The 23,344-nt window shown below is 47.8% G+C and overlaps 1 protein-coding gene across 2 annotated transcripts in view; it reads right to left on the reverse strand.

Moving 5' to 3' along the window:
- ZNF251 (zinc finger protein 251) overlaps positions 1 to 23,344 on the reverse strand; it is a 34,001-nt gene that overhangs the window by 3,246 nt on the left and 7,411 nt on the right. The window contains exon 4 of one of the 2 annotated variants that reach the window (XM_063708945.1): positions 14,867 to 19,674. The exons of the other annotated variant lie outside the window; for it this stretch is intronic. Coding sequence (XP_063565015.1) covers positions 19,664 to 19,674 — 11 coding nt within the window. The 3' untranslated portion in view covers positions 14,867 to 19,663. Of the gene's footprint in view, positions 1 to 14,866; positions 19,675 to 23,344 lie in introns of those variants that run through there. 2 annotated transcript variants of the gene reach the window in all.

The raw sequence follows: 23,344 nt of genomic DNA on the forward strand, positions 1-23,344 counted from the left end.
ATGGCCTGAACCCGGGAGGCGGAGTGAACCCGGGAGGCAGAGCTTGCAGTGAGCTGAGATCGCGCCACTGCACTCCAGCCCGGGCAACAGAGCAAGACTCCGTCTCAAAAAAAAAAAAAAAGAATTAAAGCAACAATCATGCCGTGTACTGTTGGTGGGACTGTAAATAAATGACTTTTTTTTGAGATAGTGTCTTGCTCTGTTTCCCAGGCTGGAGTGCCACGGTGCAACCACAGTTCACAGCACCCTTGACCTCCCAGGCTCAAGCAATTCCTGCCTCAGCCTCCCAAGTAGCTGAGACTACAGGTGCAGGCCACTGTGCCTAGCCAAAATATAACTTTTTTAAAAAGTTGACAATATGTAGCCAAAAAACTGATATCTCACACACCCTTTGTCCCCCAAACTACTCCCCTAGGATTCATCCTAAGTGGACTGCCATATGTACGTTGAAATGACTACAATGATGCTCGCTGCATTTTGTAATTGGGGGGAAACAAGGAAGAACCCAAATGTCCAAAAATGGGGCTGTTTAAACCCAGTAAAAACTATTCACATAATGGAATACAATTCTACCATTATTATAATAGAAAGATATATAATTAAATGAAAAGCTCATATTACAAAGAATCAGGTTCTAAAATTATATGCACAGCATAAACCAACTTTTATTGAACATATATATGTAAGATAGTTGCTATTTCTTCCTTAACTGTTTAGTACAAGTTGGTGAAGCCATCTGGGCTTGGCATTTTTTCTGAGGAAGGGTTTTAAATTATGAGTCAATTTATTTAGCACTCAAACAATTATGTATCCACCACCACCTTTTTCCTTTCTTGTTTTTTTTTTTTTTTTTTTTGAGACAGAGTTTCACTCTTGTTGCCCAGACTGGAGTGCAATGGCATGATCTCGGCTCACCACAACCTCCACCTCCTGGGTTCAAGCGATTCTCCTGCCTCAGCCTCCCGAGTAGCTGGGACTACAGATGCTCACCACTATGCTCGGCTGATTTTTTGTAATTTTAAGAGAGACGGGGTTTCACCGTGTTGCCTAGGCTGGTTGCAAACTCCTGAGCTCAGGCAATCCGTCCGCCTCGGCCTCCCAAAGTGCTGGGATTACAGGCATGAGCCATCGCACCCAGCCTCTTTTTTTAAAAGACAGGGGCTTGCTCTGTTGCCAGGGTCGAGACCAGTGTTGTGATCACAGCTCACTGCAGCCTTGAACTCAGGGGATGAAGTGCTCCTCCCACTTCAGGCTCCCGAGTAGCTGGGACTACAGGTGTGCACCACCTGTAGTCTGGCTAATTCCTTATTTTTTTGTAGAGACAGGGTCTCACTGTGTTGCCAGGCTTGTCTCCAACTCCTGACCTCAAGCAATCCTCCTGCTTCAGCCTCCCAAAGTGCTGGGATTACAGGTGTGAGCCACTGCACTCAGCCCAATATATCTTTTTATGATAGTCTGAAATATCTAGGTGGTGCCTCCTTTTTCATTTTGGTTATTTGTTCATTCTGTTTTATTCTTCATCAGTTACATCCAGAAAAGAGAGATGCTACATGCTCCAACAGTGTACGTGAGGTTAATTCATCTTTGATACCAAAATTTGACAACAGTATGAGAAAACAAAACTGAAGGCTGATCTCATTCACAATGACGGATGTAAAATCCCTAAACAAAATTTTCAGAAGCCAAATCCTGTCATATATGTAACAAGGATAACACATCATCAACAAGTGGGTTTATTTCAAGAATGCAAAGTTAGGCTGGCGTGGTGGCTCACACCTATAATCCCAGCACTTTGGGAGGCCCAGGAGGGTGGATCACTTGAGGCCAGGAGTTTGAGACCAACCTGGCCAACATGGTGAAACCCCATTTCTATCAAAAATACAAAAATTAGCTAGGTGTGATGATCCTCACCTGTAGTCCTAGCTACTCGGGAGTCTGAGACAGGAGAATTGCCTGAACCCAGGAGGCAGAGGTTGCAGTGAGCTGAGATCGTGCCACTGCACTCCAGCACTTCGGGAGGCAGAGGTGGGCAGATCACTTGAGGCTAGGAGTTCAAGACCAGCCTGGCCAACATGGCAAAACCCCGTCTCTACTAAGAAATATGTAAAAATTAGCCAGGTGTGGTGGCACATACCTGTAGTCCCAGCTACTCGGGAGGCTGAGCAGGAGAATTGCTTGAACCAGAAGGTGGAGGTTGCAGTGAGCCAAGATTGTACCATTGTACTCCAGCCTGGGTGACAGAGTGAGACTCTGTCTCAAAATAATAATAATAATAAAAATAAAGACTATTAGAAAACTTAGCCAGGCATAGGCTGGGCGCGGTGGCTCACGCCTGTAATCCCAGCACCTTGGGAGGCCGAGGCGGGTGGATCACAAGGTCAGGAGATCGAGACCATCCTGGCTAACACGGTGAAACGCTGTCTCTACTAAAAATACAAAAAATTAGCCAGGTGCGGTGGCGGGTGCCTGTAGTCCCAGCTACTCGAGAGGCTGAGGCAGGAGAATGGCGTGAACCCGTGAGGCGGAGCTTGCAGTGAGCCGAGATGGCGCCACTGCACTCCAGCCTGGGCAACAGAGCAAGATTCTGTCTCCAAAAAAGAAAAAAAAGAAAAAAAAAAAAAAAGAAAACTTAGCCGGGCATGGTGGTGCACACCTGTAGACCCATCTACTCAGGAGGCTGAGGTGGGAGGACCACTTGAGCCCAGGAGTTTGACATTAGTCAGTTATGATGGTGCCACTGCACTCCAGTATGGGCAACAGAGGGATGCCCTGTCTCTGAAAAAAAATTTTTTTTAGTGAAAGAACCCAAACATGAAAAGAGTGTATGCTGTAAAATTCCATTTATAAAAAGTTCAAAACCAAGCAAAACTCAGTGATTATCCCTGGGGCAGTAGTGCCTAGCAGGGACACCACTAGGCTTCTGTAGAGCTGATAATGCTTTGTTTCCTAATCTGTGCTGGTTCCATGGCTGGGTCTGATTTGTGAACATTCAATAAACAATACAATTTGTGTACATAGTCCCTAACAAGAGAGGCAGCCTGTCTTTTGAAGCTTTGAAGCCAGGCATTGCCTTCTCTTTAGCTATGGAAGTCCTAGATGGCATCTTCTTGCAATAGAAGGCTGTTTTGTCTACACTGAAAATCTATTATTCAGTGTAGCCACCTTCATCAATCATCTTAGCTAGGTCTTCTGGACAATGTGCTGCAGCTTCTCCATCAGCAGTGGCTGCTTCACCTTGTGCTTTTGTTATGGAGACTGCTTCTTTCCTTAACCCTCATGAACCAACCTCTGCCAGCTTCAAGGTTTTCTTCTGCAGCTTCCTTACCCCTCTCAGCTTTCGCATAATTGAAGAGAGTTGGGGCCTTGCTCTTGAGGCGAAGCTTTGGCTTAAGGGAATGTGTCTGGTTTGATCTTCTATCCAGACAGTTTGAGGGGGACTGAAACTGTCTCCATATTAGCAATAAGGCTGCTGTACCTTCTTGTCATTCATATGTTCACCAGAATAGCACTCCCAATTTCCTTCAAGAACTTTACTTTTTACTGTTATTTTCTTTTTGAGACAGGGTCTCACTCTGTCACCCAGGCTGGAGTGCAGTGATGTGATCATAGCTCACTGCAGCCTCAAACTCCTGGGCTCAAGCGATCCTCCTGTCTCAGCCTCCTGAGAAGCTGGGACCACAGGCTTGATCCACCACGCCTGAAGAAGTTTTGCTTTGCATTCACAACTTAGCTAACAGACGCAAAAGGCCTGGCTTTGGCCTGTCTCAGCTTTGACCTTTGGCCTGTCTCAGTTTTCACCATGCCTTCCTTACTAAACTTGGTCATTTCTAACATTTGCAATAAAGCGAGAGGCGTGTGACTCTTCCTTTCATTTGAACACTTATAGGCCATTCCAGGGTTATTAATTGGCCTAGTTTTGATATTGCTGAGTCTCAGGGAATATGGAGGCCCTAGGAGAGAGAGAGAGAGGTAGGGAATGGCTGATCAGTGGGTCAGGACACCCAACACTCATTGATTAAGCTCATCATCTCATATGGGCAGAGTTCATGGTGCCCTTAAAACAATTACAATAGCAACATTAAAGATCTCAGATCACAGAGCACCATAACAGATATAAAAAAAGGTTTGAGGCCAGGCGCAGTAGCTCATGTCTGCAATCCCAGCACCTTGGGAGGCCGAGACGGGCGGATCACGAGGGCAGGAGATCGAGACCATCCTGGCTAACATGGTGAAACCTCATCTCTACTAAAAATACAAAAAATTAGCCGGGCGTGGTGGCGGGTGCCTGTAGTCCCAGCTACTCGGGAGGCTGAGGCAGGAGAATGGCATGAACCCGGGAGGCGGAGCTTGCAGTGAGCCGAGATCGCGCCACTGCACTCCAGTCTGGGCGACAGAGCAAGACTCCATCTCAAAAAAAAAAAAAAAAAGGTTTGAAATACTGCAAGAATTACCAAAATGTGACACAAAGACAGAAGTTAGCATGTGCTGTTGAAAATGGCACTGACAGACTTGCTCAACACAAGGTCGTCACAAACCTTCAATTTGTAAAAAAAAATGTTCGCCAGGTGCAGTGGCTCGCACTTGTAATCCCAACAGTTTGGAGGCCCAGGGGGGCGGATCACCTGAGGTCAGAAGTTTGAGACCATCCTGGCCAACATGGTGAAACCCTGTCTCTACTAAAAATACAAAATTAGCCAGGCATGGTGGCGCACGCCTGTAATCCCAGCTACTTGGGAGGCTGAGGCAGGAGAATCACTTGAACCTGGGAGGTGGAGGTTGCAGTGAGCTGAGATCGCGCCATTGCACTCCAGCCTGGGTGACGAGCAAGACTCCATCTATGGAAAAAAAAAAAAAAAAAAAAAGCAGCAGTATCTGCAAAGCCACAACAAAGTGAAGTGGAATAAAATGAAGTGTGCCTGACCTATATTCATGTTAAAATTTAAAAATACGAGTTCACTCCTAAAGCTCCTGGTTATAAAAGTCAAATGAAAAATTGGGATAAAAACGAAAAAAAATTTTTATGTCATTTTCTCCATGCGTAGTGCCCTTTTAGCAAGCATATAAGATTCCTTTTATTTATTTTTATTTTTATTATTATTTTTTTGAGACAGAGTCTTGCTCTGTTGCCTAGGCTGGAGTGCAGTGGTGCGATCTCGGCTCACTGCAAGCTCCGCCTCCTGGGTTCACGCCATTCTTCTGCCTCAGCCTCCCGAGTAGCTGGGACTACAGGCGCCCGCCAACACGCCCGGCTAATTTTTTGTATTTTTAGTAGAGACGGGGTTTCACCGTGTTGGCCAGGATGGTCTCGATCTCCTGACCTCGTGATCCACCCGCCTCGGCCTCCCAAAGTGCTGGGATCACAGGCGTGAGCCACCGCGCCCGGCCTAAGATTCCTTTTAAATGCCAGGGTCCTCCCTGATGTCTCATATCAATGTAACTGCACGCTTAAAAATAGATCTCTTGGGATGGGCATGGTGGCTCGCGCCTGTAATCCCCGCACTTTGGGAGGCTGAAATGAGAGGAGAGCTTGAGCCCACGAGGTGGAGGCTGCAGTGAGCTGAGACTGCACCTCTGCACTCCAGCCTGGGCAGCAGAGTGAGACCCTGTCTCTGAAAAACCAAAACCAAAACAGATCTCTCATCAGGCTATCAACATGTTACATGTGTTTTTTGTGACTACTCAGATAAAGATGTTCAATTGTAACAGTTTCTCAACATTGCAGGCAGGGCTGAGCCCACCCAGGGCTGGCGTTGTTCCCAGGAGCGGGTGCCCTCACCCACCAACTCGAGGCCGCTCACTCACTGTGCAGCTGTATGGCAGGCCCAGCAGTGCCTCTCCCTTCGTACATCACCAGAATCGGCTGAAAAGTGCCAAAAGAGAACTCAGGAAACAAACAGGTAAGTGGAGAGGCCATGTTTTATCCACCTGGCCTAAAGGACCCTCCAGGCGCGGGGCCCAGAGCACCAATCCCCGGACTGAAAGAGCAGCAAGGGTGGGCTCTGCTGCCGCCCAGAGGCCTTCCGTGGTAACACAGCCACGGAAAGCACAGCACGTGACGCTGCGACGGGGCATCCCAGGGGTGACACTGGCATGTGACGCTGTGACGAGGCATCCCAGGGCAGGGCCCTGCCAAGGGACTCCCAACAAACACGACTGAAACTCAGCCTGGATACAAAGTCCACATGGAGGCACTGCCAGAGACGCCTGCCGGGCCAGGTCAGACATGGCGGTAGGGCAGGACAGGACGGAGCCTGTGGCTCTCGGGGGTGCCCATCACTAACCTCCTTCTTGGACACCCCCGACACATACTCGAAACTTCTAAAGCAGGGCACCTGTGCTCACCACTGCCCCTTCAAAGACGAACAAACAAAAACAGAATCATCTTTTCCCAGTTGGCTGACAAGATCTTACTCAAGATCTCATGCTATTCAGACACCCAGTGACGGTCGTGGGAACCGCCCCCCTCAGAGGAGACAGCAGCACCTTGGGCACTGTGTCGTGCAGCCACATGGGATTAAGACTGAAGACGGACTCTCCTCCAACTGCCCCAACAGGACTTAAATGCTTCCAGATGATGGCTCCTCCGGAGGACCGAGGAAGCCCCACGATGTTAGGGTTCACTACACTGACATCATCCACGGGATGCCTGGGCCATGAGCTAAGGCCACCTTGCTTCCTGGTCTAAGTCTGGCACAAACCACACACAAGAGCCTTGCTCCCCTGCAAGTTTAGAATATCTCAGTCAACACTTTAGTCAAAATGACCACAAACAGTGGCTATCAGAACCATAGTTTCACGAAACTATGCAGTTCTTTGTCTTCCTCCAGCTCCAAAAGTGTGTGTTTCCTCAATGGTATACTGTGTACCGACAGACCTTTCTGGGCAACAATAACATTATATATCTTGATAGAGGTTTGGTTTACACAAGTGTGTCTATTTGTTAAAACTCAGCAAATTCACACTTAAGATTTGTGCATTTCATTTATATAATTTTCACCTCAAAAGAAAAAACTGTAAACAAACACTGATCTCCAATTAATGACACATATGTATTTAAAGGAAGCGTCCTGTTAGTGCTGCTTCTTGGTTATTTTAATGCATGTTATCTATGCATTTTGAGACAGAGTCTTGCTCTGTTGCCCAGGCTGGAGTGCAGTGGCACGATTTCTGCTCACGGCAACCTCTGCCTCCCAGGTTCAAGCAACTCTCCTGCCTCAGCCTCCTGAGGAGCTGGGATTACAGGCGTGAGCCACCACGCCCTGCTGATTTTTTGTATTTTCAGTAGAGACAGGGTTTCACCATGCTGGCCAGGCAGGTCTCAAACTCCTGACTCCAGGTGATCCGCCCACCTCGGCCTCCCAAAGTGCTGGGATTACAGACATGAGTCACCACACCCGGCCCAATAATTTTAAAAGTAAAAATAAAATTAAATTCAATAAAGGACATGTCCTGACAGCTGCATTTTTTTTTTTTTTTTTTAAGACAGAGTCCTTCTCCGTCACCCAGGCTGGAGTGCAATGATGCGATCTCAACTCACTGCAACCTCTGCCTCCCAGGTGCAAGTGATTCTCATGCCTCAGCCTCCCGAGTAGCCGGGACTACAGGCATGCGCCACCACGCCCGGCTAATTTTTTTATTTTTTTGTAAAGACGGAGTTTACCATGTTGGCCAGGCTTGTGTCAAACTCCCGTCCTCAAGTGATCCGCCCACCTCAGCCTCCCAAAGTGTTGGGATTACAGGTGTGAGCCACTGTGCCCAGCCTTGCAATTTACTTTAAAAACAAAAACAAAGTACATGATGGGTCTGGTAGAGGGATAGTGGGATAGGGAAACATGATTTCCAAGCATGATAAATGTTAACACAGAACCTTGGTGGTGGGTGTATGGGTCTTCACTATAAAGTTCTTCCAAATTTGATGTATGTCTGAAATCGTCCATAACATGCTGGGGGAAAAAGTGCTGTACATCAATTCTAGATAATTCAAAACCTATGCACGATTGACAGGTCACAGTAAAAAGACAAGTTGGCCAATTACATTAGACTGAGCCAAGCCAGGCGCCGTGGCTCACGCCTGTAATCCCAGCACTTGGGGAGGCCGAGGCGGGGGAATCATGAGGTCAGGAGATCGAGACTGTCCTGGCTAACACGGTGAAACCCCGTCTCTACTAAAAATACAAAAAATTAGCTGGGCGTGGTGGCAGGCACCTGTAGTCCCAGCTACTTGGGAGGCTGAGGCAGGAGAATGGCGTGAACCTGGGAGGCGGAGCTTGCAGTGAGCCAAGATCGCACCACTGCACTCCAACCTGGGCGACAGAGCGAGACTCCGTCTCAAAAAAAAAAAAAAATACATTGGACAGCCTCAGAACCTATCAGACCTCAAAAACAAACCACGGTAGGTAACTTAATACTAGCAGCAGTAATAGTTTGCTTGTATGTAACAAATTGTTGACAAAGGCCAGGCGGGGTGGCTCACACCTGTAATCCCAGCACTTTGGGAGGCCGAGGCGGGTGGATCATCTGAGGTCAGGAGTTCGAGAGCAGCCTGGCCAACATGGAGAAACCCTGTCTCCACTAAAAATACAAAAATTAGCCAGGCGTGGTGGCATGTGCCTGTAGTCCCAGGTACACGGGAAGCTGAGGCAGAATTGCTTGAACCTGGGAGGCAGAGGTTGTAATGAGCCGAGATCATACCACTGCACTCCAGGCTGGGCAACAGAGGGAGACTCCATCTCAAAACAAAACAAAACAAAAATGTTGATAAAATATTACTTAAGTTGGGTGTGGTAGCTCACGCCTGTAATCCTAGCACTTTGAGAGGCTGAGGTGGGAGGATCACTTGAGGCCAAAAGTTTGAGACCTGCCTGGGCAAGATGTTGAGACCCCACCTCTAAAGCAGACCACAGTGCAGCAGGCCTGTTTCTGAGCTGCCTCTGCATGTGCTATGCTCTTTGACATGAGCTCCGGCTGCCATGAGGCCTCTGGCAGCGGCCTGAGTTCCCAACCCCTCCCTCTTAGTCCCTGTGGGTCAGAGGCCACTGCTACAACCCCACCTGCACACAGCTGCTTGACTGGATGCAAAACCTGGACTGATCATGGAGCAGGAGCCCTCCTTGGACGTGTTTGCTTCAAACCCTTGCACCCCTCTTCTCCATCTGGGCTTCCACTCATACCCTGGAACCCAGGAAGGCAGATGCCCCAGATACTCGCCCTCCATCCTCTCCTCGCGCCGACCTCCATGTGGCCTTCAGGCATGCCATGTACCCCCAAGACCTATACGTAAGAAAATCTTTATTTTCCATCTTGTGTCTGATCACTGAAGAGGTTTTCTCAAGAGAAACAAAAGGAAAAAAGAAAAAAAGAAAAACCCTGGAACAGCTAACACCGTTGCTGGGAGGGAGCGCACCCATGCTTAGCATGAGATGCTTCAGCTGTGCCTGGCTGACTAAAATCACTGCCAGTGGGGACAACTACATCTGGGAAGACAGAGATGCCGCTAGGTCTGTTCCGCAGCCGGCAGAATCTTAGGCTGCACGTGCCAGATGCCTAAACTGTGCAGCCTGAATGACTGTTGGGCAGGTAAGCGTGGCTCTGTGTTTCCGAAATCCTGACCCAGGAGGCGCCCACTCAGACCACAGTCCCTCTGTTGGGACCTTCCCATGCCACACCTGCCTGGTGTTTTCCTTTGTCCCAGCGCTCAGCCGAGCGGAGCTCCTGGCTGTAAGGACACCTCCCGTGGCGTTCACAGGTATCCAGGTCTACTGCAGACCCCAGACCATAGGCGACCCCTGCAGAGCTGGCCATGACCCCTTGCAAATATCCATGCTTTGTCCCTGTGGCTGTCGGCCCTGTCCCCCAACTCCAGCGGGTGTCACGGGTCTAATCCCTGGCACAAACCGGCTATGACTGGTGGGCAAAAGCAAATGCCCTGAGCACCCGGTTCCTGCCCCACCGGACGCTGGAGGCCTCCACCTGGCTCTGAGATGAGTGTAAGGCTCACAGCAACGGCATGAACTCTACTTGGTGCCGCTGGCCCTGTGGTCCTGGGGCCTGGGGGCCAACCCTGACACCAGAAAATGATGGCGCTGGTGGGTGCTGACCCTGGTCCCACAGAGGTCACTGGGACACCCTGAAGAGGGAGGCGCTGCCTGCAAGGTAGGGACACACAGAGGTCACCCTCAGATTCTTCTGGTAATAATCTCAAACGTCAAAATCACAGGAGACGGGCGAATTAGAACTGGAGACCAAAATTCCTCTATGGTAGAAAATTCAAATTTGTCTTAAGGGATTTTGCAGGCTGGGCGTGGTAGCTCACGCCTGTAATCCCAGCACTTTGGGAGGCCGAGGTGGGTAGATCACCTGAGGTCAGGAGTTTGAGACCAGCCTGACCAACACAGAGAAACCCCGTCTCTACTAAAAATACAAAAATTAGCCAGACGTGGTGGTGCATGCCTGTGATCCCAGCTACTCGGGAGGCTGAGGCAGGAGAATCACTTGAACCAGGGAGGCAGAGGTTGCAGTGAGCCAAGATCGCACCACTGCACTCTAGCCAGGGGACAAAGCAAGACTCTGTCTCAAAAAAATTTAAAAAAAAAGAGATTTTACATTGGCTGGGCATGGTGGCTCACGCCTGTAATCCCAACACTTTGGGAGGCTGAGGAGGGTAGATCACCTGAGGTCAGGAGTTCGAGACCATCCTAGCCAACATGGTAAAACCCCATCTCTACTTAAAATACAAAAATTAGCTGGCCAGTAGTGGAGTGCGCCTGTAATCCCAGCTACTTGGGAGGCTGAGGTAGGAGAATTGCTTGAACCCGGGAGGCAGAGGCTGCAGTGAGCCGAGATCACCCCATTGCAGCCTGGGCAACAGAGCGAGACTCCGTCTCAAAAAAAAAAGAGAGATTTTGTATTTTTGTATTGCCAGAGTGAAAAGGGGGCTGGCCAGCTACTGAGAGCATTTAGTACCAGGTCAGAGTTAGCACTCACTCCCACAGAAATGTGTACTAAATTCCTCCAGGACACTGGCCCACATCCCCCACATCTGTCCCTCAATGTGGCCAATCCCATGCCCACAAATCAGAAAAACCACTGACGAGGTCACGGAAGTCTCACCGGGCGGGAAGGACGGGCACACTCGGAGCCTCCCTGCCGCGGATACTCAAGGTGTGGCCCAGACTCAACCGCCCACCACAGTGACAACAGCCAGAGCTCACTGTGGAGTGGCCCTGGAGACCACACCCACCTCCTGCTGAGTGATGGCAGACAGCGAGAGGGGTCTGTTGTCTCTTTGAATGCCACTGCCGGGGTACCCTGGGACTATCTCCAGTCCTGAAGAGGCTCCTCTCAGTCACACGGCAGCTCTGGACAAGACTCGTGCAAAGGTGAGACATGGGCAGCTGCTTCCTGGTGCTCGGCAGTCGCCTGCTGAGGGCCCCCAGCCCGACCTCGACTGACCCTGGCCCCCCACAGCGGGACCCAGGCCTCACCATTATTTTCCCTGAGCACCTGGAAACCCTTCCCCAAATCCCTGGACTAAGAACCGGACCCTCATGGGCCCCCACGCTGGGCGGCTGTGCCCAACGCCCTCATCATGGGACAACCAGAAAACAAGCTAGTGGCCGTCAAACACCTGGGCTCATGCAGCTGCATTTCTGAAGGCTGAGGACCCTCGACAGCGTGCTCTCACAGAACACTAATACCCTCCCTCCTTTCCCGACTTGAGAGAATGGCAGCCTCCTCATCCCTTAGCCTGGGGACTTGGTGGTCCTCCAGGGACTATCCCACTCTGAGGGGACAATTACCCTTTTACTACTCTATTAATTGGGACAAGAAAAACTTTCAGTACTTTATAAGGGGGCCCAAGTCACAGTAGTTCCTGAGGAGCCTACAAAAGGGAAAGCTTTTAAATAAAGGGAATCACGAACAAACCCTCGGGAGTTCACCTTCCTTTATTTTATTTATTTATTTATTTATTTATTTTTGAGACAGAGTTTCGCTCTTGTTGCCCAGGCTGGAGTGCAATGGCATGATCTTGGCTCACCGCAACTTCCACCTCCCGGGTTCAAGTGATTCTCCTGCCTCAGCCTCCCAAGTAGCTGGGATCACAGGCGCCCGCCACCATGCCTGCTGATTTTTTTGTATTTTTAGTAGAGATGGGGTTTCACCATGTTGGCCAGGCTGGTCTTGAATTCCTGACCTCGGATGATCCGCCTGCCTTAGCCTCCCAAAGTGTTGGGATTACAGGCGTGAGCCACGGCACCTGGCCTATTTTATTTTGTTTAAGACAGTCTTGCTCTGTTGCCCAGGCTGGAGTACAGTGGATGATCTCAGCTCATGGCAGTCTTGACCTTCCAGGCTCAAGCAATCCTCCCACCTCAGCCTCCCAAGTAGCTAGGATTACAGGTGCCCACCACCACACCCAGTTAATTTTTGTATTTTTAGTAGAGATGGGGTTTTACCATGTTGGCCAGGCTGGTCTTGAACTCCTGGTCTCAAGTGATCTGCCCGCTTTGGCCTTTTAAAGTGCTGGGATTACAGGCATGAGCCACCTGGGAGCTACTCGGGAGGCTGAGGCAGGAGAATGGTGTGAACCCGGGAGGTGGAGCTTGCAGTCAGAGTGCAGATCGCGCCACTGCACTCCAGCCTGGGTGACAGAGCGAGATTCCGTCGCAAAAACAAACAAACAAACAAACAAAAAACAGCTATGAGGCCGGGCGCAGTGGCTCACGCCTGTAATCCCAGCACTTTGGTTGGGAGGCCGAGGCGGGTAGATCACGAGGTCAGGAGACCGAGACCATCCTGGCTAACACGGTGAAACCCTGTCTCTACTAAAAATAGAAGAAATTAGCCGGGCGTGGTGGCAGGCGCCTGTAGTCCCAGCTACTTGGGAGGCTGAGGCAGGAGAATGGCGTAAACCCGGGAGGCGGAGCTTGCAGTGAGCCGAGGTTGCGCCACTGCACTCCAGCCTGGGCAACAGAGTGAGACTCTGTCTCAAAAAAAAAAAAAAAAAAAAAAAAAAAAAGGGTTATGCTATCACCCCACATAAAATACAGGGGCCGGTGCCTTCAGTAAAATTCTTAGGCACTGTCTGGTCAAGGTGCAGCAGATCCTACTAATCGTTAAACATAAACTGCTGACGCTGTTACCACCCACAGGTCTTTGACGGACACTTTTATTTTGATTCTTCATGTTTTGGAGACAAGAGTTTCCATATCTTACTCTAATACCCAGACCCTTTTCTGCCATAACCTATAAAGCAACCACCTCTCAGTGGGGAGGCTCCACAGCCCTCGCCCGCCCCAGCAGGTGGCCCAGCACACCATGCCACCATGTCCCACTCTTGCAAGGAAGCTCTGGCGACACCCACTCTGCCTCGTGGAGTCTCAGGAGAAAACATGGTCCACCTGGTTGCCCATGGGGTTCTGAACTCAACAAGCCCCAAAGAGCAGCTCAATATGCCCCGTAGAAAGGCAAACGCTATCCGCCTATTGAGCGCGATTAGAAACTGAGGGTCCCACACTGAGTGGAAGCAGCACCCCTGTGGACTCCAATCCCCACCATACCACAGCTCAGGACACCTCCCCCCAAGCACAGGCAGGTGCCTCCTTGCTACATGGAAATGGCACCTGCGGGACCAGGCTGACCTGACACACAGGGTCTTCCCAAACTCCAGGAGGGTGTGGCTTTACTCATCCCCGGCCCCTTGCTCATGGTGCTGGAGGACCAATCAGTCGAATTGGCAGCCTCGTGATGCAACACGCCTGCAAGTCCAAACTGCCTTCTGCCCATAGATTTAGACTCAGTCAGGCAAGTGGGAACAGCACAGTTCTCTCGTTCAAGGCAACCTCGTGGGGGCACCTGTTTGTGGAAACAGGATGGTTTTCTTGTTCAAGGCAACCTCATGGGGTCACCTGTTTGGGAAGAAGTTGCCTCCTAGGGCTTCCTCACTTTAGTCTGCGAGGGATCACAATAAATGCAGGGTGACACTTGAAACAGCGCCAGAGATGCACAGAGCAGCCCTCCCAGGGGACTACAAGGCCTTCCTGACGGGGGTGGCCAACTGGGGACACACCATTCATCCACCTGGACAGCCCCCATCTCATGGGGGATGACATTGCTCCAACTTCAACACCGAGAACACAGACCCTCCCTGCTGCAGACTCCCATCACGACTCCACCCCTCCAAACTAGGATCACAAATCATGACTCCACTCCCCAAAACCAGGATCACAAATCACAACTCCACTCCCCCAAACTAGGATCACAAATCACTACCCCACCCCCCCAAACTAGGATCACAAATCATGACTCCACCCCCCCAAACTAGGATCACAAATCACGACTCTACCTCCCCAAACTAGGATCACAAATCATGACTCCACTCCCCCGCCTAAGCTAGGATCAAAAGGGTTGCCTCTGCCCAACTATGGACTTGCAACTAGACTCCAACCTACAGGGCTTTCTACAAAATATAGAGCCCAGGGATGCTAGGAACCTTATTTTGCTGAAATAGCCTACGCTTGACATATGAACTACATGGCAACAAAAATGCCCAAAGTGCCGGAATTACAGGTGTGACCACTGTGCCCGGAAACCTCATGTATCTTGATGCTGTAATCCCAGCACTTTGGGAGGCCGAGGCAGGTGGATTGCTTGAGCCCAGGAGTTCAAAACCAGCCTGACCAATATGGTGAAACCTTGTCTCTACCAAAAATACAAAAATTATCTGGGCATGGTGGAGCGCACCTGTAGTCCCACTCAGGAGGCTGAGGCGGGAGGATTACTTGAACCTGGGAGGGTAAGGCTGCAGCGAGCCAAGATCGCACCACTGCACTCCAGCCTTGGTGACAGAGCAAGGCTCTGTTTCAAAAAAAAAAAAAAAAAAAAGAATTTCATTATCTGGTCCCAGTGGGAACAAAGTTTAGCTCTGAATCTTCTCATGTCTTCAGGAAACCACAAAAATAACAACAGAAAAATACATGCCAGGTGCCGTGGCTCACGCCTGTAATCCCAACACTTTGGGAGGCCGAGGTGGGCATATCACCTGAGGTCCGGAGTTCGAGACCAGCCTGACCAACATGGAGAAACCCCGTCTCTACTAAAAATACAAAATTAGCCAGGTGTGGTGGTGCATGCCTGTAATCCCATCTACTCCGGAGGCTGAGGCAGGAGAATGGCTTGAACCCGGGAGGTGGAGGTTGCTGTGAGCCGAGATCGCGCCATTGCACTCTAGCCTGGGCAACAAGAGCGAAACTCCGTCTCAAAAATAATAACAACAGAAAAATACAAACAAGCAAAATGAAGTTTTGTTGTGTTTTAACTTCATTTTCAGGCTGGGCGCTGTGGCTCATGCCCGTAATCCCAGTACTTTGGGAGGCTGAGGTGGGTGGATCACCTGAGGTCAGGAATTCGAGACCACCCTGGCCAACATGGGGAAACCCTGTCTCTACTAAAAACACAAAATTAGCAGGGTATGGTGGCAAGCACCTGTAATCCCAGCTACTTGGGAGGCTGAGGCAGGAGAATCACTTGAACCTGGGAGGCAGAAGTTGCACTGAGCCAAGATGGCACCACTGCACTCCAGCCTGGGCAACAGAACAAGACTAAATCTCAAAAAAAATAAAAATAGGCCACCATGGTGGCTCACACCTGTAATCCCAGCACTTTGGGAGGCTGAGGCGGGCAGATTGCCTGAGCTCAGGAATTCGAGACCAGCCTGACCAACATGGTGAAACCCCATCTCTACTAAAAATACAAAATTAGCTGGGCGTGGTGGCAGGTGCCTGTAGTCCCAGCTACTCGGGAGGCTGAGGGAGGAGAATCACTTGAACCTGGGAGGCGCAGGCTGTGATGAGCTGAGATGGCGCCATCGCACTCCAGCCTGGGCAAGAAGAGCGAAACTCCGTCTCAAAAAACAAAAAACCAAAAAAAAAGAAACACAAAAAACCCTCCAAAAATAAATAAATAAAAATAATGAAATAAAACTGCATTTTCAAGGACAACAGGAGGCCCTGGAGGCTGAGTTCCTTGGAAGTGCTGCCGGAGGCAATGCCAGATGGGAACAGTCCCAGTAGCCGGAAGGAGCCACAGAAAAGCAGCAGCGCAAACGCAGACGGGCCTGAGGTGGATCTCAAAAGTGTCCAAAAGGAGCTGGCCCAACCCAGGAAAGAACATCTGTGAGTGGGGCCAATACTGACGATGGCAGAGCCCTGGGACAGGCCAACACACAAGCCTCAGAAAGCTCGGTGCCCAGGGCACAGTGGTGACAGCTCGTGGATATGCCAGCAAAATCTAACTTGTGAAGGTACATGCTGGTGACCAGCTGCACAGATGTACACACACACTCATATGCACACTCACACACGCTCACATGCGTAAACATGTACATACACACAGATGCAGATACACATATACCCATACATACAGAATCCACAGTCTCTACTCCAAAATTAACAAACACATAAAGAACCAAGAAAACAGAGCACGTTTTTGTGAGAAAAGGAAATCAACCGTCTGACCCTGAAATGAGTCAGATGTTGAAACTAACAGACAAGGATTTAAAAACAGGAATTATAATTATCCTCAGTGAAGTAAAACAAAACAGGAAAATCTCAGGGAGTGAAAACTCTCAGCAGACACAGAAATAATAAAAAGGAATCAAACAGTCATTCTGGAACTGAAGAACACAATCTCTGAAATAAAGCATTACTTGACAGACTAACAGCTGAATGGGCACAATAAAGGAAAGAGTAAGTCAACTTGAATCGAGATGAACAGAAATTATCTGAAGAATACAGATAGAAATATTTTAAAAATAATAAACAGCCTTACAAATCTGTTAGATAATTCAAATGGTCACTTATAATTGGTATCTCAGGAGACCAGAGAGAGAATGGTACAGAAAGAAATGTGAAGAAATAATGATCAAAAATTTCCCAAATTTGATGAAAGACAGAAATCTACAGGATCAAGATGCTATATGAACACCTAGCAGAGTAAAAACCAAGAGGCCGGTGCTGCAGTACATCAGAGTCCACCTGCTGGGAACCAAACCGACAGGCAGCTCACCTCGAAAGCAGGAGAGTGACCCACGACACACCAAGAGCCAGTGATCCCGTGAATGGCTGACTCCTCATCGAAAGTCAAGGAGACCAGAAAAGAGTAAAATAGCAGCTTTAAAGTGCTGAATGGGAAAAGGAAAAAAAAAAGCAAAATAAAGGTACTTTCATACACGAGAAAACTAAGAACTGGGGCAGCAGACTCGCACCACGAGAAATGCAAAGGTCTTTGGGCTGAAGGGAAATGGTGCCAGCTAGAAACTCAGATCATCAGAAAGGGATGAAGAGCACTAGAGATGGAAAATCTGGGGAAACATGAGATTTTTTTGAAAATACTTTATTTTTAGAGCATTTCACAGCAATATTAAGCAGAAAACACAGTTCCTGCATACCCCACCCCCCACACACCTCCCCCACTACTTACCTCCCGCAACACAGTGACAACAGCGTCACAATGAATGAACCCACACTGACACATCGTGACCATCTAAAATCTCAGTTTAGGGCTCACTCGTGGTGCCGCGTGATCTATGGGTTTTGCATCCACCACTGTAGTACTGCACAGACTAGTGTCACCGCCCTAAAAATCCTCTGGCTTCACCCTGCTTCTCTACTCCTCGGCACTGCTGATCTTTCTGCTGTCTCTATAGTGCTGCCTCATCCAGAATGTCACATAGGTGGAATCATACAGTATAGGTGTCTGTTGGTAAACAAAGGGGATTGGGTCCGAGACCCCCACGTATACCCAAATCCATGCGTACTCAAGTTCCACAGCTGGCCTTTCAGAATCCACTTATATGAAGTCAGCCCTCTGGACATGGGTTTCACATGTGTTTGGTTGAAAAAAATCCACATATAAGTGGACCTGGGAAGTTCAAACCCGTGTTGTTCAAAGGCCAACTGTATAATCTTTTCAGACTAACTGCTTTCACTTGGTAATGTGCATTTAAGGTTCCTCTATGTCTTTTCATAGCTTCGTAGCTCATTTATTTTTATTTATTTTATTTTTGAGACGCAGTTTCACTGTTTCGCCCAGGCTGGAGTGCAGTGGCACCATCTCGGCTCACTGCAAACTCCACCTCCTGGGTTCAAGTGATTCTCCTGCCTCAGCCTCCTGAGTAGCTGGGATTACAGGCACCGACCACCATGCCTGGCTGATTTTTGTATTTTTAGTAGAGACAGAGTTTCATCATGTTGGCCAGGCTCGTCTCGAACTGCTGACCTCAAGTGATCCACCTGCCTTGGCCTCCCAAAGTGCTGGGATTACAGGCATGAAGCACTGTGCCCGGCCAATCATTTCCTTTTAGCCCTGAATATGATTCCATTCTCTCGATGTGCCACTGGTTTATTTACCCGCTTATCTACTGAGGAACGTCTCGGTTGCTTCCGACTTTTGGTAATTATGAAATTATGAATAAGGTTTGGTAACTATGAATAAGGCTGCCGTAAATATCTGTGTGCAGGATTTTGTGTGGACATAAATTTTCAATTCATTTGGGTAAATACAAAGGGACAAAATTGCTGGATCACATGGTAAAGGTATGTTTAGTTTTGTAAGACCTTTGGACTGTCTTCCAGATTGACCACCGTTTTGCATCCCCACCTGCAATGAATCAGAGTTCCTGTTCCACATCTTGGCCAGCACTGGGGGTTATCAGTGGTGTGGATTCTGGCCATTCTAACAGGTGTGCAGTGGAATCTCACTGTTTTAATGTGCAATTCCTTAGAGATATATGACATTGATCTTCTCACAATGCCCACCTGTCATCTGGGTATCTCCTTCCATTCGGAGCCTATTCAGGCCTTTCACCCATTTTTTAAAATGGGATGTTCGTTTTCTTATTGAGTTTTTTGTGTATTTTGGATAATGGTCATTTATATGTGCCTTTTACAAATATCTTCTCCCAATCTATGGACTGTTTCTCATTCTCTTGATGTTGTCTTTTTTTTTTTTTTTTTGGAGATGGAGTCTCACTCTGTCACCCAGGCTGGAGTGCAGTGGCTCAGTCTCGGCTCACTGCAACCTCTGCCTCCCGGGTTCAAGCGATTCTCCTGCCTCAGCCTCTGGAGTAGCTGGAATTACAGGTGCCACCACCACACCCAGCTGGTTTTTGTATTTTTAGTAGAGATGGGGTTTCACCATGTTGGCCAGGCTGGTCTCGAACTCCTGACCTCAGGTGATCTGCCCGCCTCGGCCTCCCAAAGTTGATGCCGTCTTTTACAGAGCAGAAGTTTTTCATTTTAATGAAGTCCAGCTTGTCAATTGTTTCTTCCATGGATTGTGCCTTTGGTGTTGTACCTAAAAACTCATTGTCAAACCAAGGTCACCTCTTTTTTTCCTATATTATCATCTAGAAGTTTCATAGTTTTGTGGTTTACATTTAGATGAATGATCCATTTTGCCATGGAATGAAATGTGTCCTGCTCACCCCAAATTCACACGTTGAAGCCTCAATGTGATGACGTTTGGAGATGGGGTCTTCGAGAGGTCATTCGAGTTAGATGAGGTCATGAGGGTCGTCATGGCAGAATTAGTGCTCTTATAAGAAGAGATACCAGAGAACTTGCACTTTCTCTCTCCACCATGTGAGGACACAGTGAGAAGGCAGTCATCTGTAACCTAGAAAGAGACCCCTTACCAGAAACTAACCATGCTAACACACTGATCTCGGACGTGTAGCCTCCAGAACTGTAAGAAAATAAGGCCGGGCGCAGTGGCTCATGTCTGTAATCCCAGCACTTTGGGAAGCCGAGGCGGGCGGATCACCTAAGGTCAGCAGTTCGAGACCAGCATGGCCAACATGGCAAAACCCCATCTCTACTAAAAGTACAAAAACCAGCTGGGCGTGGTGGCGGGCGCCTGTAATCCCAGCTACTAGGGAGGCTGAGGCAGGAGAATCACTTGAACCCAGGAGGCGGAAGTTGCAGTGAGCAGAGATCGTGCCACAGCACCCCAGCCTGGGTGACCAGAACGAGACTCCACATGGAGGGGGACGGGGAGCGGGAGGGGAAGGGGAGCAGAGGAAAGTTCGTGTTTTAAGCACTCAGCTTGTGGTTTTAAGTCTGAGCAGAATAAGACACATTTTAAGTTAATTTTTTGTGACGGGTGTCTAGATTCTTTTTCTTTTTGGCACGTGGATGTTCAGTTATTCCAGCACCACTTCTTGAAAAGATTATCCTTTCTACATTGAGCTGTGTTTGTTCCCTTGTCAAAGATCAGTTGCATATGTTTATGCAGGTTTATATCTGGGCTCTCTGTTCTGTTTCATTGATCTATTTTTTCTGTTTTTTGACCAATACCACACTGCCTTGATTACTGTGGCTTTATAGTAAAAGTACTGAAATTGGGTACTATGGGTCCTCCAACCTTGCTCTTCTCTTTCAATATTGAGTTGACTATTCTGGGTCTTTTACCTCTCCTTATAAACATTACAATCAGTTTGCTAATATCCACAGAATAACCTGCTGAGTTTTTTTCGTTTTTTAGAGACAGGGTCTTGCTCTGTCAGCCAGGCTGGAATACAGTGGCATGATCATAACTTACTGAAACCTCAGACTCCTAGGCTCAAGCAGTCCTCCCACCTCAGCCTCCCAAATAGCTGGGAATATAGGCACATGCCACCAGGCCTAGCTAACAAAAAAATTTTTTTGTAGATATGGGGTCTCACTATGTTGCCTAGGCTGGTCTTAAACTCCTGGGCTTAAGCAATCCTCCTGCCTTAGCCTCCCAAAGTGCTGGATTATAGGCATAAACCACCACACTTAGCCCCTGAGACTGTGATTGAGATTGTGTTGAATCTGTAAATCAAGCAGAGGACTGACATCATGATGATACTGAGTTTTCCTCATGAACAGACTATCTCTTCATTTATTTAGCTCTTCTTTGATATATTTTTATCGGTCTTGTATTTTTCCTCATAGATTTTGTACATATTTTGTTAGACTTACACCTAAGTATTTTATCTTTGGTGGTGCTAATGTAAATAATGTGTTTTTAACTTCAAATTCCACTTCTTCGTTGCCAGTATAAAGGAAAATGTAGATTTTCTGTAGATGCTCTCTATCAACTTGAGGAAGTTCCTCTCTATTCCTAGTTTGTTGAATTTGTAATCATGAATCGAGGTTGGATTTTGTCAAATGCTTTCTCCGCATCTACTGATATGACCACATGATCTTTCTTCAGCCTGCTGATGTACATCACATTACATTAATTTATTTCCTAATGTTGGACCAGCCTTGTAAACCTGGGACAAATCCCACTTGGTCATGGTATATAATTCTTTTTATACATTGTTGGATTTGATTTGCTAATATTTTGTTGGGATTTTTGCATTTATGTTCATAAGAGGTGTCTGTCTGTAGTTTCCTTTTCTTGTAATGTCTGTTTGGTTTTGGCATTTGGGTGGGTAACACCGACCTCATATAATGAGTTAGGAAGTATTCCGTTTTTATTTTCTGAAAGATTATAGAGAACTGGTATAATTTCTTCCTTAAATGTTTGGTAGAAGTCGTAAGTGAACCCATCTGAGCCCAGTGGATTCTATTTTGGAAGGTTATTGTTGATTTGACTTATTTAACAGACATAGCCCTATTCAGATTGTCTATTTCTTCCCGTGTTTGGGAGATTGTGTACTTCAAGGAATTGGTTCATTTATCAAATTTGGGCACAGAGTTGTTCATCTTTTTTTTATTACCCTTTAAAAGTCTGTGGGACATCTCTGTAGTGATGTTCCCTCTTTCATTTGATATTAGTATTTTGTGTCCTCTCTCTTCTTTGTCTTAGTCTGGCTAAAGGTTTACTGATTTTATTGTTTTTTCAAACCATCTTCTGGTTTCATTGATTTTCTCTATTGATTTCCTGTTTTCCATTTCATTGATTTCTGCTTGAATTTTTATTTCTTTTCTTCTGCTTACTTTGTATTTAATTTGCTCTTCTTTTTCTAGTTTCCTAGAGTGAAAGCTTACATTATGATTTTAGATCTTTCCCATTTTCTAATACATGCAGTCAATGCTATAAATTCCCCTCTAAGCACTGCATTCACAGCATTCCACAAATTTTGGTAAGTTTTATTTTCATTTTCACTTAATTCAAAATATTCTAAAATTTATCTTGAGATATCTTCTTTGACTCGTGTTATTTGGAAGTGTGTTATTTGCCAAGTACTTTAGGATTTTCTAGCTATCTTTCTGGTTTCATTTCCAGTTTCATGTCATTGTGGTCTGAGAATAGACATTCTATGTTTTCTGTTCTTCAAGTATGTTAAAGTGTGTTTTGTGGCCCAGAATGTGGTCTATCTTAGTGAATGTTCCACATGAGCTTGGCAGGAATGTGCATTCTGCTATTGCCGGATGAAGCAGTCTACAGATGTAAATTATTCCCAGCTGACTGATGTGATGGTGCTGTTAAACTCAACTGCATCCTGCTGGATCTGTCCATTTACGATAGAGGGTGCTGGATCTCCAACTGCAGACAGTGAATTCATCTATTTCCCCTTGTAGTTCTATCAGTTTTTGCATCACATATTTTGTTGTTGTTGTTTTTTGAGACGGAGTCTCGCTCTGTTGCCCAGGCTGGAGTGCGATGGCGCGATCTCGGCTCACTGCAACCTCTGCCTCCTGGGTTCAAGCAATTCTCCTGCCTCAGCCTCCCGAGTAGCTGAGATTACAGGCATGAGCCACCACGCCCGGCTAATTTTGTATTTTTAGTAGAGATGGGGTTTCTCCATGTTGGTCAGGCTGGTCTCGAACTCCTGACCTCAGGTGATCCACCCGCCTCGGCCTCCCAAAGTGCTGGAATTACAGGCGTGAGCCACCGTGTCCAGCTGGTTTTGTTGTTTTTAGAGATAGTGTCTCACTCAGTTCCCCAGCCTGGAGTGCAGTGACGTGATCATAGCTCACCGCAGCTTCAACGTCCCGGGCTCAAGTGATCTGCCCTTCCTGGCCTTCCAGAGTGCTGGGATTACAGGCATGACTACCACACTTGACAACCTCACTTTTTTATTTTGAGATGGAGTCTCACTCTGTCGCCCAGGCTGCAGTGCAATGGTGCAATCTTGGCTCACTGCAACCTCCACCTCCCAGGTTCAAGCGATTCTCCTGCCTTAGTCTCTCGAGTAGGGGGGATTACAGGTGCACTCCACCATGCCTGGCTAATTTTTGTGTTTTTAGTAGAGATGGGGTTTCATCATGTTGGCCAGGCTAGTCTTGAACTCCTGACCTCAAGTGATCTGCCCGCCTCGGCCTCCCAGTGCTGGGATTACAGGTGTTAGCCACCGTGCCTGGCCAACCTC

This window comes from Gorilla gorilla, chromosome 7, assembly GCF_029281585.2.
Source record: "Gorilla gorilla gorilla isolate KB3781 chromosome 7, NHGRI_mGorGor1-v2.1_pri, whole genome shotgun sequence".
NCBI lineage: Eukaryota > Metazoa > Chordata > Mammalia > Primates > Hominidae > Gorilla > Gorilla gorilla.